The following is an 18,153-nucleotide window of genomic DNA, read 5'->3' as shown; positions in this document are numbered from 1 at the left end:
TATATATATATATATATATATAGGTTATACTATATTATTCTAAATAATTCCAAACACAGAATAAAATATTCTAATAATAATTGCCATTCCACAGCGATGAACATAAATAATAACAATTAACAATACCAGAGGAATAAAGAAACTCCAGACTACACTAATACTAAACCACTAACAAGCAAGCAGCACGAAAGACTAAATAAACAATACTATTACAGAATAAATAAACATGTAATTGATTAAAAGACGGACAAAACGACTAAAAGAAAAACCCCGGGCACTAAAGCGATGCGCCTTCGCGTGTTCTTCGCGTAGAGGGTGATGAAAACGAGGCCTAAAAAACAAACAAATCAAACAAACAAATTATAAGAAAGTATATATGATATATATATATTTATATAGAACAAATTATAAGAAAGTAAATATATAATATATATAACAAACAAACTATACGAAAGTAAATATGTATATATAATATATATGTGCAGAAAATGAAAAAAGTCAAAATATTTAGGATACAAACAAACAAAACACGAAAACTAAAGACAGATAAAATGCATATACTGCGAACAAAAAAACAAAACATTAATAAGTAAAATGTAGTAAAATGCACCAAACAGAGAAACAATACCCCACATCAAAGCAAACAAAACGGGAAAACTAAAAAGATGAATACCAGACGACAAAACCAACAAAAGATACAAACGGCAAACTCAGGCCCAAGAGTACTAAAGCAAACACTATATATATATATGCGCTGTAAACAGACGTAAAGCAAAAAGAATATAAATAAAAGATAAATTTTATTCCTTTCAATTTACCCGTTGTGTGTACTTCTCGCCAGCCTCTGTAACTCCCCCCATCTGGCTTTAAGAGCATTTCTTCTCGCTGTTTTTCTTTCTGTTTTTCTTTGTTCGTGCTGCTCTCTTTTTAATTCGCGCGTTTGCTGCAGCAGCTGAGGATGCGAAGCAGCTGCAGCAGTTTATATAAACAAACAAAAGAGAAAGAAGAAAAATAAATATCAACGACCAATACGATAAATATAATAAATAGTAACTGCAAAAGCTACAATGCAGCAACAAACAAACGAGAAGAAAAAAAACAACAAATAGAGCAAACAAACAAATAAAACAAACAAGCAAACGAAAGAACACACCGCAACAGAGACGTGAAAGCAAAGAAGAACACAAAACAACAGAAGCAACAAAAATGACGAGGAGAGAAAACATAAAAATAAAAACCCTCCGCTCTGTACGTACACCACTCAACACACATCGATATTTCAAATAGAGCTGCTGGCGAAGGCCCCCTAAACCCTAAACCCTAAACCCTAAAACCGTAAACCCTAAGCCCTGTATGTTTGTGTGAGGCTAAGGAAATCTGCGAGAGGGGGTTTGCCTCCACTCTAAGGACTAGGGTTTAGGGTTTAGGGTTTGGTGAGGACACTGGAGGTTACCATCGAAGCCCGTGTGGCTGTGCGAGTGTTTGGACAGCCCCGTCCTCTTCAGTGCAGCCCAGCCCCTTGATGAAGTGAAGTCTATCAATCTGCTGCTGCTGCTGCAGTTGTCTTCGTCTGAAAATGCATCTACGCTGTACTGAGAGTCTTCTGCTCCGAATAAAGAAGAAGCACCAGCAGCAGCAGCAGAAGATGTTGTTGCTGCTGCGTACACGGGAGAGACAGATGCAACTGACACACACCCAGGTGTATATACACCTCAACTTCCCTTCAGTTAGTATGCTGTTGTTGCTGCTATTGTTCTTATTTTTGTTGGTGTTATTGCTGTTATTGCTGTGCTTATTGTTGTACACGCTGTAGGGGGTTTACATACACCTCAACAAAAACACGCAGCCGTTTGCAAAGAGAAGCAAAACAGTTGCTACTAAGCAATGCATGTCTTTGTTGTTTCTCTGTCTCTCTCTGTATCTCTCTCTCTCTCTTTTCTTCTCCCTCTCTGTTCGTGCCTCTCAGCTTCTCTGTTCGCTTTCCGTCTGTTTGCCTTTCTGTTTATGCGTTTACGTTGATGTTTGTTTTTATGCTTATGTTTATTTTTTTCTTTCCTTACGAGGAGCTGCTTCTTCTTCTTCTTCCTTTTGCTGTGCTCGCCGATACTGAAATCCCTTACTCCGCTCTATTAAACCGCACTGTTCAGCGCGGAGCAGCAAATGTTGCATCTGCAACACAAACAAGTAATAACAAACAAACAAACATACACATATGCTGCTGTTTGTGCTGCTGCTGTTGCACCAGCAGCAGCGCACACAAGTAAAAAAATAAACCCACATACACACACGAATACAGACGCCGCCGCTGCTGCTGCTGCTGCTGCTGCAAGCCGAATATAAATGCACAGAAACGAAGAGATGCCGCTGCAGTAGAAGACGGAATTAAGGAAGACCGAGATAAACAAACGCTGTTAATGAATAAAACTAAATCCAAAGATACACACACAAACAACAGAGACAGAAAAAAAAACAGAGACACAAGCGCAAACGAAAACGTAATGGGAAACAAATAACAACAGCAACAGCAGCAGAAACAACAACAGCAGCAGCAGCAACAACAGAAACGAGAACAAGAACGAGAGCAAGAACACCAGCAACGACAACAGCAACAGCAAAAGTAAGAACCACAACAAGGACAACAACAATGAGAATAACGACAACAACAATAGGGGCAGCAATAAGAAGAAGAACAACAATAAGAACAACAGCAAGAACAACAACACCAATAGGAAGAAGACCAGCAACAGCAGCAACAACAACAAGAAGAAGAACAAAGAGGGCAAATGAATCTGTTCAATGAGCAAACATTCTACGGTCGTTGTTTTGTCTGACTTTTCGCAGTCCTCTGGGTTCAGCAATTCTAAGATGAAACATTTTATTGATTTTCTCTTCTTGAGTTATAAAAAAGCGTTTATTTTGTTTAACCCAATCTTCATACGATCGCCAGGCTGTCTGCTGCATTGCTGCGCACTTTAATAAATTCGCCAGCACTACTCGCCTACTTCGGGGCTCTACTACGCGCCTAAAGCATACATGCAGCAGCATAATCAGCAGCAAAACAGAAAGTTTAAATGTGCAAGCAATGAAGAACAAAAAGATCTACTAATTCATCTATCGTAGTCCTGATGCTGCTGATGATACAACATTGGTGCGGCTCGGTCTTACGCTGTCTTCGTCTCTCTGTTTCTGTCTCTGTATGCCTATCTGCCTCTCTCTCTTGGTCCCTCTCCCTCTCTCTCGCTCTCTCTCTGTCCTTCTCTGTCTTTGTCTCTCTGTCTGTTTGCCTCTTTCTCTCGCTCTGTCTTCGCTTTTGTCTGTCTATGTCTGTGTCGCTCTCTCTCTCTCTCTCTCTCTCTCTCTGTGCGGGTGTGTGTGCGTGAGTGTGTGTGTGTGTGTGTGTGTGTGTGTGTGTGTGTGTGTGTGTGTGTGTGTGTGTGTGTGTGTCTTTCTTCTCCCTCCCTCTCCCCCTCTCCCTCTCCCTCTCTCTCGCTCTCTCTCAATAACTCAGTCTGTCTTTGTCTCGCTCCTCTCTCTGTCTCTTTCTTTCTTTCTCTCTCTCTCTCTCTCTGTTTCTGTGTTTGTTTGTAGAGTGGGATGTGCGTTGTTTGGGGCGTTTGCGTACAAGTGCAGAAACTCAGTGCTATATATTTGGTTGGGGAAATCGAGGAAAACAATTTCTTTTTCTTCGGGAGTCGAAGCAAACAAATGATGAATTCCTAAAGGACGAGTAGGCTCACACATAAAGCCGCTAGCGAACGGCCGCTGAATACAACAAATACAACAAATAATAATGCATTTCAATAAGGCAATATATATAAACATATATATATATATATTTGTGCATATATAAATTTATTATTATTGTTATCAAATTCATTAGGCTAATTCAATAAATTAATTCAATCAACAAATTCAACAAATTAATTCGATAAACAAACTCACCAAACAAATTCGGTAAATAAATTCAATATATTAATTTAATAAGCAAATTCAATGGACAAATTCAGTGAAGAGATGCAATGAACAAATTCAATAAATAAATTCAACAAACATCGCTATAAATAAATGCAGCGAACAAGTGCAGTAAATAAAGTAAATATATATTGAATCATAAAATAAGTAAAAAGATTAAAATAAGGGACAACGCAAATAAAAAGGACGAAGATAAAAAGAATGCATAAGGTAAACACAACACTCAGACCAACTGCAACAAATATAAAGAAACCCGAACAAATGATAAAACAAGTAAAGTAAACAAAATAAATAAAATAAACAAAAACACAAAATAAACAAAACAAATCAAATAAACAGAACCAGCAAACTAAAAAAAACAGAGGAGTGAAACAGCAAACAAAACAAGTAAAAAAGATAAATTTGCGAAGCCTCGGAAACTCCACAGAGAAGACAGACGAACAAAAAACAACAGCAACAGGCATCATCCCTAAGCCTAAACCCTAAACCCTAAACCCTTACGGTGCCTCCGCGGGTGAGTTCATCGTCCCACAGAGCGATCTCCGCCTGTCTTTGTTCTTCGCTGACGGTTGTAATCGCCCATTGTCTTTCTGTTGTAATCCAATTCAAGCACCAGTCCACTGCCCCCTCAAAATCTGCTGCTGCTGCAGCAGCAGCAGCTGCTGCTGCTGCTGGTTCGCGTGGAGGAGATAGAGAAGTGCGGCTCTCTTCGTCGCTCTCTGTGCTGCTCGATGGTAGAGAAGCGCTGCTGGCGTCTGTATCTGTTTCTTCTTTCTGAATGCAACAAACAAAGACAATAGACAGACGGGTAGTATACGGCAAGAGGAGACAAAGCTGCACGGAGATAAAGCAGCAAAGCAGCAGCTGTCAATACACCCCACGCACCTCCTCGGATGATGATGCACTCGAAGAACTCCACTTTGATTTCCTTTTTCTGCTATTTTCTTCTTTTACTTTCTTATTGACTTGCAAGGGAGAAGGGCGACGAGGAGAAGCCGCTTCATATTTCTCTCTCTGCGCTTTCAGCTTCAAACGATGTAAAAGCGGAGACGGAGTCCTCGGCTCCTGCTGCTGCTGTTGCTGCTGCTGCTGCTGCTGCTTGTCTTCGTCGTCTTCGCTAGACTGTTCAGGCAGCTGGCTGCGTTCGTTTGAAGAGTGAAGACGAGCACGAGGGGAGCCTTGAGGAGGCAGTTGCTGTCGTTCAGGTGTACGTACAGCTGAATCTAATGGCTGCTGAGATGCAGACGGAGATGGAGGCCTACTTTCATCATCGCTTTGAATGCGTTTCCGCAGACGCCCCCTCCTGATTGTACAACGGCATACCATACAAAACCCTAAACACTAAACCCTAAACCGTAAGCTTTAAACTCAAAAAATTCAACAAGACAAAAATAATAACGCCGCGCCCGGTAGTTCCCCGCCCATCTGCCTGCTCGTATCTGCTGCAGCGCATGCGCTGCAAATGTAGCATAGAGTTGAGGTGTATGTACACAAACAGAGTGAGGGAGACTGCCGACACTCACCGCCTTGCAACTGGGGGCGAAGCTGCTGGGGCCTCCTCCTCCATTTTCCCCCCAAATGAATGTTTAGAGGCCGCCAGGTGAAGCGGCCGGTGTTACAGGCCCATAAGAAACAGAAAAGAAGGGTTGGAGAGGGGAGAACGGAAGGAAAAGGAGAAAAGGGGGAAAATGCACAGAAAATTGACGATCAGGGAGACGACGAGATAGCTGGGTAATGCCTACGACTTGCATGCATGCCTCTTTGACTTTAGGAGAAGTACATTACAAGGTGGAATTTAAATATATATCTAGAGAGATAAATTGTATTTCTAGAAGAATAAGATATTTCAATTCAATAGATTATTCCCTTCGACTTCTTCCCTCCTTGTAACGGAGGCCGATGCAAATGAGTGCTACCGCCGCTGTCTGTCTGTGTTTGGAGGTGAAGAAAGCATGTAAAAAGAGGCGAAATGTCAAATATAAACCTCAAAACAAAACGCGTTTCTGCATATTCAAACGGGGTGTACGTACAGCTACAACTACATCTACCACCCTCGGGGGGCGCGGGTGTTGGTTGCTCTCGGGTCGGAAACCACTTCATTTTTTGGGGCTGGGGCCCAACTGCGATTGCATGCATAACTACATTGTTATTGATGTTTGCCGCAATCTTGCTTTTTATTTAAAAGAAAATACCCGGCTTTTCACCTGATTTCCTCGTGCGGAAGATGATCTGCAGCTGCCCCTACACCCCACGGTGACGACGCAAGTTGCGTCGTGCATTCGGCGGCGCTTCATATTTGTTGACTGTTGAAAACAATGCATGCGATTATTTTTTGTGTATCTTCGATATGTTTAAATCTTCTTTAAATCCGTTTCGTGTTGGCTTCCCCTCTCGCTTGATGAAGATCACAAATGGAGGAGAGGCAGCAGTTCAGAGGCGAGCTGAGGCGCCTGTTTTCCTCTCTCGCTCTTTTCATTTAACTCCATCTGCGGCAGAAAGCAAATCAATTCGCAAGTCTGGCTTAGGGAATTGCTTGTCTATCTTAGGGCTCTGTTCTCCCGCTGTTTTCCCTGGTTTGAGTTCCTCTTTCTCTCGTTCTGCTTACCACCACTCGGCGCAATTGCAGCGGTTTTTTACGAATCGCTACCACAAAAAGGTCTGTCCGAAGTGCACGCGAACGAATATTTTGCCCGCAACGCGCTGTTACTTCTGCGAGACGCCTCTAACTGATTTGCACATCCAAAGCATTGGCAGAGATCCTCTCTGTGAGTTGGTGTTGTCTCGCGGCGCCCATCACGACCAATCAGCGGCCTTAAAGGCGAAGTATGTTGCTATTAAGGAGAAGAAATATGCAGAAAATGACTACAACTCCCTACAGAAGATATTGAAAGACTTTCCACAGCCGCTCGCAAGCTCCCCGTGTCTGCCAGCAGCGCCAGCAACACCAGCAGCAGCCGCAGCGGCAGCAGCAGCAGCAGAGAGGACAGCAGAGGGAGCAGCATTCTCTGTCTGGGGAGGTGGATACACCGAGTTGTTTCGTTCTTTCGAATTTGTTGTTAGCACAACTCCTTTTCCCTCCGGCTTTATTCACTTAATAGCAGTGCCGAGGGCGTCTGTGTACGATATAAAGCAGCTGCGGAGGTCTCACGTGCCGCTACTGCAGGCGATGAAGACGAAGCTGCATGCATTTGCAGATCTATTGCTTGATTTAAAGCTGCAGCAGATAAAAGACTCTGCATTAGCTTCTTGTGTTAACTCTTCTTTGTTCGACGGCGAGGGAAAGCAGAAGAAAGAGAGGGAACAGCAAGACACCAGCGTCGCAGCTAGCATAAACAGCAACTCTCCTAAAATAAAGCAACAAATACTTCAAAGGATTATCTTCGGCTTTAATTACCCCGCAGAATACCGACAGCTTTGTTTGCATGCAGTCGCGCCGCCCTTTATAAACTTTTATCTTTTCGAGTTTCCTTACTTTTACTCCTTCAACAAAACCATCCAAGACATCAACAACCTCGGCTCTGTGCAGCCCTTCTCCCTCGCAGAAGGACTCGGGTCAGTTCGCTCGCAAGGGTTCAGGGTTTAGGGTTTAGGGTTAAGAGCTTTTAGTGTCGAGGGTTTAGCGGGGTTAGGGTTACGGGCCTAGGGTTTAGGGTTTAGGGTTTAGGGTTTGAGTGGAGGAGGGGCGTTAGAGGTTAGGGTTTAGGGTTTCTTTCTGGTAGTCTCAACAGGTGCAACGCTTCAATTTGTTTTTGAATGCGCCTCCGTTGCTGTGTACAGTGGGGTGTTTGGGTGTGCGCGTTTTGTTGAGGTGTACGTACAGCTGGTTAGATCAGCGTCTCTGCTGCAGGCTGCATGCGGCAATTACCCTAAGAAACAAAAACTGTTAGACTCGTGCGTTTGCAATTTGCGTTGCAGAGACGAAGAAGACTGCGGTGTACAAACAGCTAAAGAGAGCGACGCGACTGCTCGCCGTTTGCTGCATTTGTCTCCTTCTCGCAGTGAATAGAATAATGAGTTTAATATATATTAAAGAGAAAAGAAAATGTCTTATTCTTTAGCACAGCTGCTTACTCTGCAAGCCACACAAAGGACGAACAACGCCTCTTCAACGCTGCCGCTTAGCTGTACGTACACCTCAGCGGTACGGTGAGGGGCTGAGATAGTGCTGTCTGCTGAACGAGGAAAAAGGAGGAAAGAGACAAATAATGCAAAGTGCTGTTGTTTGCGGCTGTCTTCGCGTGTGTACGTACGCGCGTACCCTCATGCATGCAGACGCATTTGCATGCATGCATGCATGCATGCAAGCAAGGCAAGCAAATGCGCCATTGCTGCTTTTTATGCTTTCTTATGAGGAAAATGCAGTTTCAAGGACTTGCAACGACTGGTTTTAGGGTTTAGAGTCTAGGGTTTAGGGTTTTTGGGTTTGGGTTTTAAGGGTTTAGTCGACAGTTAAGTAGAAAGAAAATACTTCGCTGCGCTCAAGAAGAAACAAAAAACAGGGAAAAGGAATTCAGCTGTGCTATGTATGGACGCCTCGAGCTGCTTAGAGGGACCGTTGCTGCTGCTGCTGCAGTTGCTGCTGCTGCTGCTGCAGTTGCTGCAGTTGCTGCTGCTGCTGCTGCAGTTGCTGCTGTTGCTGCTGCTGCTGCTGCAGTTGCTGTTGTTGCTGCAGTTGCTGCTGCTGCAGTTGCTTCAGTTGCTGCTGCTGCAGTTGCTGCTGCTGCTGCAGTTGCAGCTGTTGTTGCTGCAGCAGTTGTTGCTGCTCCAGCATAAAGTAACCACCAGCGAGGGAGCTTGTTGATTGGTGGCTGTTGTAGGTAAAAGGCAACAATAATATATTCTTGCGAGTGCATTCTTACGAGCAGATTGATATTAAATAAATTATTATAAACATTATATACACGATCTATGCATACAAGAGTAGATCGTATAATTCTATAAGTATGTATTAATGCTAGTTAGAAATAATAAATATATTTTCTATGAGTATATAATAATAATTTAGTGCATAATAAGTAGAGGCACGTGCGGCGCATAACAACGAAGACAAGAGAATAGGGGCAATTGATTTATTTGTTACGATCTGTTTATTCGACTTGAATAGCAGAAAAATATAAACTCCATTAAAAAAGATAGCCCCTAATTTGATTGTCTCTTTTTTATTTCTTGTAGTTGAGGAGAATAAGAGATGTTTACTGGTGAGTAAAAAGCAGACAAAGAGCAGTATAAATACTTGAAGCAGATAATATACCATACAATTAACAAAAGAGAAGATGAATAAAGCAACTTAACTTCGACGGAACAGAAAAATTGTAAATAAATTATTCGCCTTGTGCAATAGGAATTATTTGCGTCTCTCTCTGTCTCTCTCTACATATATATATGCATTATTTATACTAGCATATATAATAATATGCATATTTGTATAATACAAATGAGGCATATATGAACAAAAATATTCGTTTCTTGAGTTGCTGCTGGTGAGAAAATGACGACTACGTTTAGTTGCTGCAGCGGTTGTTTCTACTTTGGTTTAAATCGCTGAGTACTTCATTGATGCATTGCTGCTGTTTAAAGCATAAAATATTGCCGTCGTATTGTTTTCTCCTCACAACGGAGTCACTGAATTATGAGGTGTACGTAGTACACCTCTAGCTCTACTACGTACACCTCAAGCTGTATGTACACCTCAAGGTGTACTACGTACACCTCAAGGTGCATGTATGTACACCTCGAGGTGTATATACACCTCAAAATATATGTACACCTCAAGGTGTACGTACACCTGAAGGTGTATGTACACCTCAAGGTGTATATACACTTCAAAATATATATACACCTCAAGGTGTGCGTACACCTGAAGGTGTATGTACACCTCAAACTGTATGTACACCTCAAGGTGTATTTGTACACTTAAACCTGTACGTACACTATTAGCTGTATATACACCTCAGACTGTATACACCTCAAGGTGTCTGCGTGAACTTAAAGCTGTACATACACCTCCTGTCCACTGTATGCACACCTGAAGGTGTATGTACACCTCAAAGCGTATCGTACGCAGTTGCTTCTCTTCGATTTCTTTGCATTCGCCGATACAACAAAATACCGCCTAGGAGGAAAAGGCCCCCCATGGCGCCTCCAGCGGCGTAGAAATACGTCATGCTGCTGCTCTCTTCTGCAGCAGAAACAAACAGAAAACAAGCAAATAAAACGATAAAAAAAGACTAACAACTGAGAAGAGAGTCTCATGCTTGCAGACAAGAGAGAGAAGAAGAAAAAGACGAAAGACAACACAACAGAATACAAATATAATACAAAAGAGCCGCAGCTTTTTCTCTGTTAATTTCCAATATTCGTTTCCTTCTTCTTTTATTCTTTTCCTCCCTTCTCTTTCTTTTCATTTTCTTTCTTATAACGTCTTCCGTTGTCAACTGTGTCTTGCTGCCTTTCAAAATCTTCCCATGCAAAATATATGTATATGTACATATGAACATATATACATGTATACATACATACATATATACATATATACACACACATCTATATATATATATATATTTACATTTATATATGAAGGGGGAGAACTCAAAGAAGAAAGTCTATGCCAAATTTAGTTCCCCTTTTAGCACTCATTGAGTTGGAAGCGCCGCACAAAACAGCAAAGACAAGAAGAAAACCAACAACAACAAGCAAAAGAAACACACAATAAAACACAAAAGAAACAAAAGGCAAGAGAATCAGAGAGAAGAACAAAGAGGAGAAAAATAGAACGAGAAAGAAGCATCAATCGAAGCAGTCCGAAGCCATATAGCTCGACAAAATCAGCGAAAGAGCACTAGAAAAACAAGCAAGAAGAGAAGGAAAGAATTAATAAGTGAAACATCTTTATACCCGTGCAGTTGGTTGCTTCGCATGCTTGCGTTTCCTTCATCTCAGGGCAAATGGTGCCGCCAACAGATCGCCGCACCCGCGACTGACGCCCTAACTGAGCCCCCCCCTCCTGCGTGCAGGTGCAAGCAGACCAATCCGTCCACTCCAGATAGACGCAGTCTGAAGCTGCAATATAAACACAAACAGAAACAGAAAGGGAAGGAAATAAACATTCAAACAGAAACAGAAACAGAAACAGAAACAGAAATGAAAATACAAACAGAAACAAAAACAGAAACGGAAATGCAAATATAAATGGAAATGCAAACAGAAGTAAACATTCAAACAGAAATGCAAAAAGAAGTGGGAACAGAAACAGAAATAAAAATGCAAACAGAAACAGAAATGGAAACGGAAATAAAAACAGAAATAAAAATAAAAACAAAAATGCAAACAGAAATGCATACAGAAACAGAAAAAAAAGAGAAATGGAAACAAAAGTGGAAAAATATATTAAAAGAGAGACGGAGACGGAAAACGGTGGAAATACAAGCATAAACAAAAACCGCAACACAAGTGAAAAACCGAAACAGAAACCGAAATCGAAACAGAAACAGAAACAAAAACACAAAAAAGAAGAAGAAAAGGAAAAAGAACAAGAGATACAACAGGGCAAAAGAAAGGGAAACAGAAAAAGAAATATAATACAAAGGAAAAGGGAAAACGAAACATAAAAAGAAAAAGAAACATAATACAGAAAAGGAAAAAGAAAAAGAAAAAGAAACTTAACAAAGAAAAGAAAAGGAAAAATAAACGCATTAAAGAAAAGGACAGTCGAGGCGGAATTTTACAGCTAGTGGCTGCGTTTTGATTTTCAGTGCGTAGATATGCATAAATGCATACAAAGTACAATATACATAATATATATATATATATATATATATATATAAATATACATATATATATATATAAATATACATGTATAAATAGCATGCTGCACATGCAATATATATATATATATATTATATATATATACATTATATATATATATATATTACACAAGGTGTTTTAAACGCCAACTGCATTAGTTTTCTTGCGATGGACATACGTTTGCCGCATTTGTACGAAATTGTTGTGTTGTTTATTAGTTGAGTGTAAAAAATTATCATTCAGAATCCTTATGTATATATAATATTATTTATTTGTCTTTCTTTCTTTCCTCCTTTCTCTTTTTCTTTTTTTCTGGCTTACTACATTCAGGGGCATCTCTGCACTTTCTACTTTCCGCTTTTTCTTCTTCTTGTTTGCATTTTTCTTCATCGCAAGTTGCGTCTTTCTCCTCCTCTCCGCCCCCGACTTTAGGCACTGGGTTCTGTAGACGTCTTCGTCTTCGAATTTGATATCGATCAGAGCCGCAAACAGGCGAGCAGGCGACAGCAGACCATTCAATAAATTCTCCGAGAATGCAGCAGGTTGCTGCAGCAATACACCTAGTAATAACATCTTATATAATATCTTATTCTATAAGAAGTTTGAAGTAATTATCATGTGTTGTGGAATGTAATACATTTTATATGAAGGTATATATATAGAGTTATTTATATATAAATGTGCTCGGTGAGGTAATGATGTACGATATGCACAGAGAGATAACAGGCGATATACATTCAGTGATTAAGCAAATTATTACAGAAACCCTAAACCCTAAACCCTAAACTCTAAGCTCTAGAACACAACAAACTGCGTCCAGAAAATAGAGAAAACAAAAGAAAATATTTGCATGCAAGCATGCTGCGCTCACGCTCACACTGTACACTGCAACTCTATTCAAACCTCCAGGTAGCTAGCTAATTACCTAGCTAACAATCTTGCTAGCTACATAGCTAGCTAGTTGGGAAGCTATCTCCTAGTTGGTTAGCTAGCCACTAGTTCGTTAGCTAGATAGCTAGCTAGCTAGCTAGTTGGTTGCCTAGCGATCTGATTCTCTAGTTAGAAGATGTTTGTTTATCTTTGCATCTAAACTGCTCTTTGTTTAAATGCCTAAAGGCCTCCTCTACGCCTCTACCCCAAGTGTACATACCGCTGATAGATTGCGTCAATTCGGATGAAGGAACTGTTCCCCCTTCCTTGCAAGAATCTGCTTCTATCAACTTCGTCTCTGCCTCCAAGTTGTCGTCGCGGTAGCCATAAGAAACAACCTGAAATAATAATAATAAAGATAATAATACTAATAACAGTAATAGAAATAGTACTAGTACTAGTACTAGTAATAATGAAGAATAACGAAGGAAAGGGTAAATGAAAAACAAAAAGAAAAGACAGACAAGGAAGAAGAAAACGAAGAGGATTCAAAAATGTGCGCCAGTGACAGAGCAAAATATCAACGCAACGACTTCCTACACTCAACGACAGCCATCGATAATAATAATAATAATAATAATATTATTATTATTATTATTATTAACAATTATAACAATAATAATAATAATAATAACACTATTAACAATAACAAGTTATAGCCGGTAACGATAATAGTCATATCAATACTAATAATAATACTCCTAGTATAAATTAATGGTGATAATCCCTACAATAATATTATTATGAAAAACAACAAAAAAGAGAAACAAAAATTGCAACTATGAAAGAGAAAAAACAACATGGTGAATAGAGAAGGCAGAAGAAAGGCGAAGGCGTCGACTGTAGCAAATAATTGAAAGGACTTCAGCAGCAAGTACCCAAACACTATTGCGTGTAATAATAACAACTGTTTGTTTTTATTTGCATATCGCACCTGTCTTCTTCTCTTTTTCCACCCCTTTTCAGTGTCTATACCCTCGCAACTACTCCATGAAGACCACGAACTCCAAGCTACTGTTGTTGGAGCTTCATTAGCTGAAGTCAGGATATCTCCTGAGAGCCAGGAGGCATCTGTTGTTAGTTTGTTGCTGCATGCAACAAGTGGCTTCAACTCGCAAGCCAGAGTGCTGTTATTAAACGAATAATGAAAGCAAGAGGCGTCCCCAAACGTACTGGGGTCTTCACTGAATAAAGAAACAACAAAAACAATAGACAGACACAACAGCACAAACAACGCCGCATGCAAACAAACACAAACAACAAGTATTTCGTCTTCTCTCCTATGCTTCATGCTATTTAATAAAGGGGGTGGTGCATTTAATGCATTTAATTAGTTGTCTTGACTTCGTAATATTGCAATCTTTGCTGCTCTCCATTTAAAACAAAACAAAAAACAGCCTCTCTCAACAGATGCCGCACTTACAGCGTCGCAGAAAAAGAAAGGGTTTGAGGGTTTAGGGTTTAGGGTTTAGGGTTTGCTTGATGTTATTCACATGTATAACAGTGTATTACAGTTTACTGGGGTTTGCTGTTTATTACTGTGGTTTCGTAGGGCGGTCATTTAGAAAAAATTAAGGTTTATTATTGGCGTTTAATAAGGATTAGTAAGGCTCAGTAGGGCTTATTAGGGTTTATTCAGTTTTTATGTATTAAGAAGGCGTATTAGTTATTAGTGACTGTTAATATTCTTATATAGGCTTCCTATTGGGGTTTGCGCTGGGGTTTATTAAGGTGTATATCTGAGCTAATTAGGGTTTACGCTGAGGGGTAAATTCGCGTTAATTAAAAATTATTGTTTAAATAGGGTTTATGTTTACGCGTTGCCTCCGCTTGCTTTGAATTCTTCTAGACAGGCTTCACCGCACTGTCTCCACGTCTCCGTTTCTTTTGACTTTGTGCTCTGCACGTCAGGGCAGTAATGTCTACCCGGCTGAATTCCCTTTCCTAAAAAAGAAATGAGATAAAGGGAGAAGAGGCGAACATGCAGTGCCTTCTGAGGTGCCTGTACACCCCAGTACTACTCCACTGCAAGACAGGAACAGACCCTCTTTCTTTCTACTTTTGTTTCTACTTCTATATTTTTTAAGGCCTTGAACTGGGAACCCTAAACCCTAAACCCTAAACCATTTCTCCGTATTCCTTTGCAAGCCGTTTTGCTCTCGGTGTGTTCATCTCTGCACTATCTATTATTACTATTATTATTATTCTGCTCGTTCGGCTTTTTAAGGTTTTTTCCCTCCGCTCTCTCTCATCTTTCTCTGTTTCTGTCTGTCTCTCTCTGTCTCTCTCTCTCTGTCTCTCTCTCTCTCTCTCCCTCTCTCTCTCTCTCTCTCTTTCTCCCTTTCTCTCTCCTTTTTCTTCGTTTTATACCTTGAGTGAGTTATCTTAGTGCTTTTGTAAATAATAGTTAAACAAAATTATTTAATATTTCCTGTGAATAATTTACTGACCGCATTTGACGCCTTGATTGCATTTTTCAATATCCCAGAGGTAGGGGCATTTATCGCAGTATTTGTCTTCTCCATTTTTGCAGTGTTCTAACCCTACATATTCTTCTATACTTCTATAGCGCCCAGAGACTCCAGCTTCACACCAAGTGCTGCAGGGCGTCTCTCTCCATGTACTCACACGACAGGAGGTGCAGCCCTCGACTACTCCGGCCCCAGATACAGCAATTTCTTCTTCGGTAGCTGCTCAAAGAAGAAATAAAGATGAGGGAAAGAAGGAGAAAAGAACACAAAATATATTTTAAAACAAAATAATGCACATTCGCATCAAGCTACCGACATGCATCGCACGGCTGCTAAGCATATATTAAGTGATGCTGCTTCTCTTCTCTCTCTTCTGCATGCACAAGGAGGGAGTTGGTGAGTAATGAATTAATTAATTAATCAATCAACAAACAAATAATTACTTCAATTAACTGTTAATTACGACACCGTTAAATAATAATAATCAAATCAACAGAGGAATTAATTATTATGCCAATTAACTGACCCATTACGGGTTAGTGAAAAAACAAAGAATAAAAGGATTAATGAATTAATCAAGTAAATAATTGATTAACGAATTAATCAAGTAAATAATTAACTAGTAAACAGGATACTTAGCCCGAAAATTAACTAAATAATTATACAATTAAATAATGAACGAATGAGTAAATGCTCACCGTCTCTAAGGCAGTTCAGGAGCGACTCTGTGTCTACTGTAACATCTTCTTTAACAGCAATCAGCGTACAAACTCCCTTCGTCTCTCCATTAGGCTTAACCCACGAAAAGAAGCGGAGATTACCGACGACCTGCGACGCGCATTCTTTCCAGGTGTATGTTGAGCCTCCGTCGCTAAGAACGAACTTCGAAGTGCTGCAAGAAGAGAACCAGTTTAAACTCTTTGCTAAACCTTTTCGCTGTTTGCGTTTCGTTAAGCTCTCCGCTTTCCCCCATAAGACGGTGCCGCAGGCTGCGCAGCACCAACAGCAGCAAAAAGCAACAACAAAGGTGATGGTGTTCATACAAAGGAGAGAAACAAACATACAACCTTCTCCTATAAACAACAATAATAACTTCTACTGTACAAGCAGATATAGACAGCTCAACTCGCGCACCTCCATCTTGTAACTGTTTCAGTGAAACAGTCGCTTCCTTCGCTACCTGCAGAGGGTTTGCAAACGCCTGCTTAAAGTTCTCGTTTAAAGCAGCCACTGATGCAACGCCATTGGGAGTGACAGCAGCAAAAGTTGCTGCTGCTGCTGCCGTTGCTGCAGCTACTTCGGTTTGCAGGAGACTGCCAGCTGCGCAGAAAACACAAAACACACGCAGCAATCGATGCAGGGTAGCAGCAAAGACTAAACAAAAAAAAAACAACACAAAGAAAGAACGCGACGAGGGGAAAGGTAATGTCGCCGAGGTAAAGGAATGCAGCAAACGTCTGTTCAAAATCGCCCTCACAAACCGACCTCGTGGAGCTCCCTTGTCTTGAGAGGTGGCATCTGACCAGTGGTCCACATCCCCATGAACCAGTGGTCCCTGGCTGCTGCTGAACCGGCGCTTCCAACGAGCAGCTGGAGTTCCACGGCGACGGGCGGGAGCAGTGGATGCGGCTGTTTGAAGAGCGAAGAACAGCAGAGCGCTGCACGGCTCTATAACCTTCAGGCAGCCGACAGCTGCTATTAAGCAAACGGCAAATAAGAAAGTCGACCGCCCGCCCAGCCGTCTCTCCATCACCGCCAGGTGAAGAAAAGGAAAAATGTACGGGTGAAACAGCGCCAAAAGGAACCACTATAAGAAATGCAAACCGAAGGAGCGAAGCCTGGCCCCCTGCAGCTCGCAGCAACTCCTCGATCCTGCAGGAGGGCCAAAGCCGTTGAGTTTCCTCTTTATATCATCAGAAAACTCATGAAGCGGCAGAGTACGTCTGTACGATTTGCACACGATGGCGAAATGCAAGAGTCCTTCCCAGGACGATCTGCCGGTTCAGGCTACATTTCAGGGCGTGAGATGCATAGAAGGAGAAACCTGCGGCTGCAAATATCCAAATGAAAGCGAAAAAAAAATGTCGAGATGATCTAAAGAGAACTCGAAACCGGGCGGAATTGCAATGGGATACTGGGGCGTACAGACGCCAGGCTGGCGCGCGGTGTGGAAAGCTGCGGGAAAAAGGGGCTAGACAACCGTTTTCTTTCCTTCACCCAGTCATTTTAAATATGAAACTCAATATTAAATACAACCCCCCTGAAAGATCATTGATTTCCTACTTCTTTTCCTCATATCGATGCTGCTCGTTGTGAATTAGTGGCTTCCAATGGCCCCCCCAAGGACATGCAAGCGTTCAGCTTTCCCGAAAAAAAATAATTATTTTGCGGTTTAGATTCTTTCGATTGCGCTTTTCTCATTTAGCAAGCACTTGGAAAGGCCAGATGGAGAAAGAGGCATAACTCGATTTTCTTTCTATTCCCTGTTGTTTCACTTCGGCTAGCCATGCAGTCCCAGTGCAGTGCTCGCGGCGAAAAGATGCAATTCCGATGCGCCATCTTTGCTTTGAGGCTTTTTTCTTCAAGGCAATTTCCACTGTGAGATCTTCTTCCCTTTCTTTTCATCAGTTCTTCCACTTTCAGCTGCGCAGGCGGCCTGCAGGGGCTGTGCCGGGCCTTGAGTTGAGTCGATCCCGCTGCTGCTTTCTTGTTTGCCGGTTTTATTTTTCCTTTTCTCTCTTTTTTTCTCTTTTTATTTCATTTTCCTTATCAAGACTTCTTGTATCCCGGGGCGCCCTTGGGCTGCTGCTCTGCACATCGTCCTCGTCTCCCCTCCTGCGTGTATTGACCTCTATTCGCCTTCTTCTTCTTCTTTCCCCCCCCTCTTCTCCACTTTCCATACAGCGAAAGGCCAAAGGTAGCCTCGAGCAGCAAATGCACTGCTAAGGAGTGTCAATAACCTCCGGCATTATAGCTG

The 18,153-nt window shown here is 41.4% G+C and overlaps 3 protein-coding genes across 3 annotated transcripts; 1 reads left to right on the top strand and 2 right to left on the bottom strand.

The window, feature by feature from the left end:
* Positions 1–4,461: 4,461 nt before the first annotated feature.
* On the bottom strand, positions 4,462–5,539 carry EAH_00001020 (hypothetical protein, conserved; the record flags this gene model as incomplete). Its single annotated transcript, XM_013396062.1, has 3 exons — positions 4,462–4,746; positions 4,858–5,275; positions 5,496–5,539. The coding sequence occupies 3 exons, from the start codon at positions 5,537–5,539 to the stop codon at positions 4,462–4,464; spliced, it is 747 nt and encodes a 248-aa protein (XP_013251516.1).
* Positions 5,540–6,319: 780 nt separating this feature from the next.
* Positions 6,320–7,978, top strand: EAH_00001010 (hypothetical protein, conserved; the record flags this gene model as incomplete). Its single annotated transcript, XM_013396061.1, has 2 exons — positions 6,320–7,524; positions 7,888–7,978. The coding sequence occupies 2 exons, from the start codon at positions 6,320–6,322 to the stop codon at positions 7,976–7,978; spliced, it is 1,296 nt and encodes a 431-aa protein (XP_013251515.1).
* Positions 7,979–8,515: 537 nt separating this feature from the next.
* EAH_00001000 (hypothetical protein, conserved) lies at positions 8,516–16,926 on the bottom strand (the record flags this gene model as incomplete). The annotated part of the gene is made up of 10 exons (XM_013396060.1): positions 8,516–8,780; positions 10,033–10,150; positions 10,867–11,031; positions 12,926–13,043; positions 13,640–13,889; positions 14,523–14,649; positions 14,750–14,800; positions 15,875–16,165; positions 16,311–16,496; positions 16,662–16,926. 10 exons carry the CDS (start codon positions 16,924–16,926, stop codon positions 8,516–8,518), a joined length of 1,836 nt encoding a protein of 611 aa, XP_013251514.1.
* Between the last annotated feature and the right edge of the window lie 1,227 nt (positions 16,927–18,153).

The sequence above is a fragment of the Eimeria acervulina genome, genomic scaffold, assembly GCF_000499425.1.
Source record: "Eimeria acervulina Houghton genomic scaffold, Eah_scaff3, whole genome shotgun sequence".
NCBI lineage: Eukaryota > Apicomplexa > Conoidasida > Eucoccidiorida > Eimeriidae > Eimeria > Eimeria acervulina.
This window is presented reverse-complemented; position numbering and strand designations above follow the sequence as displayed.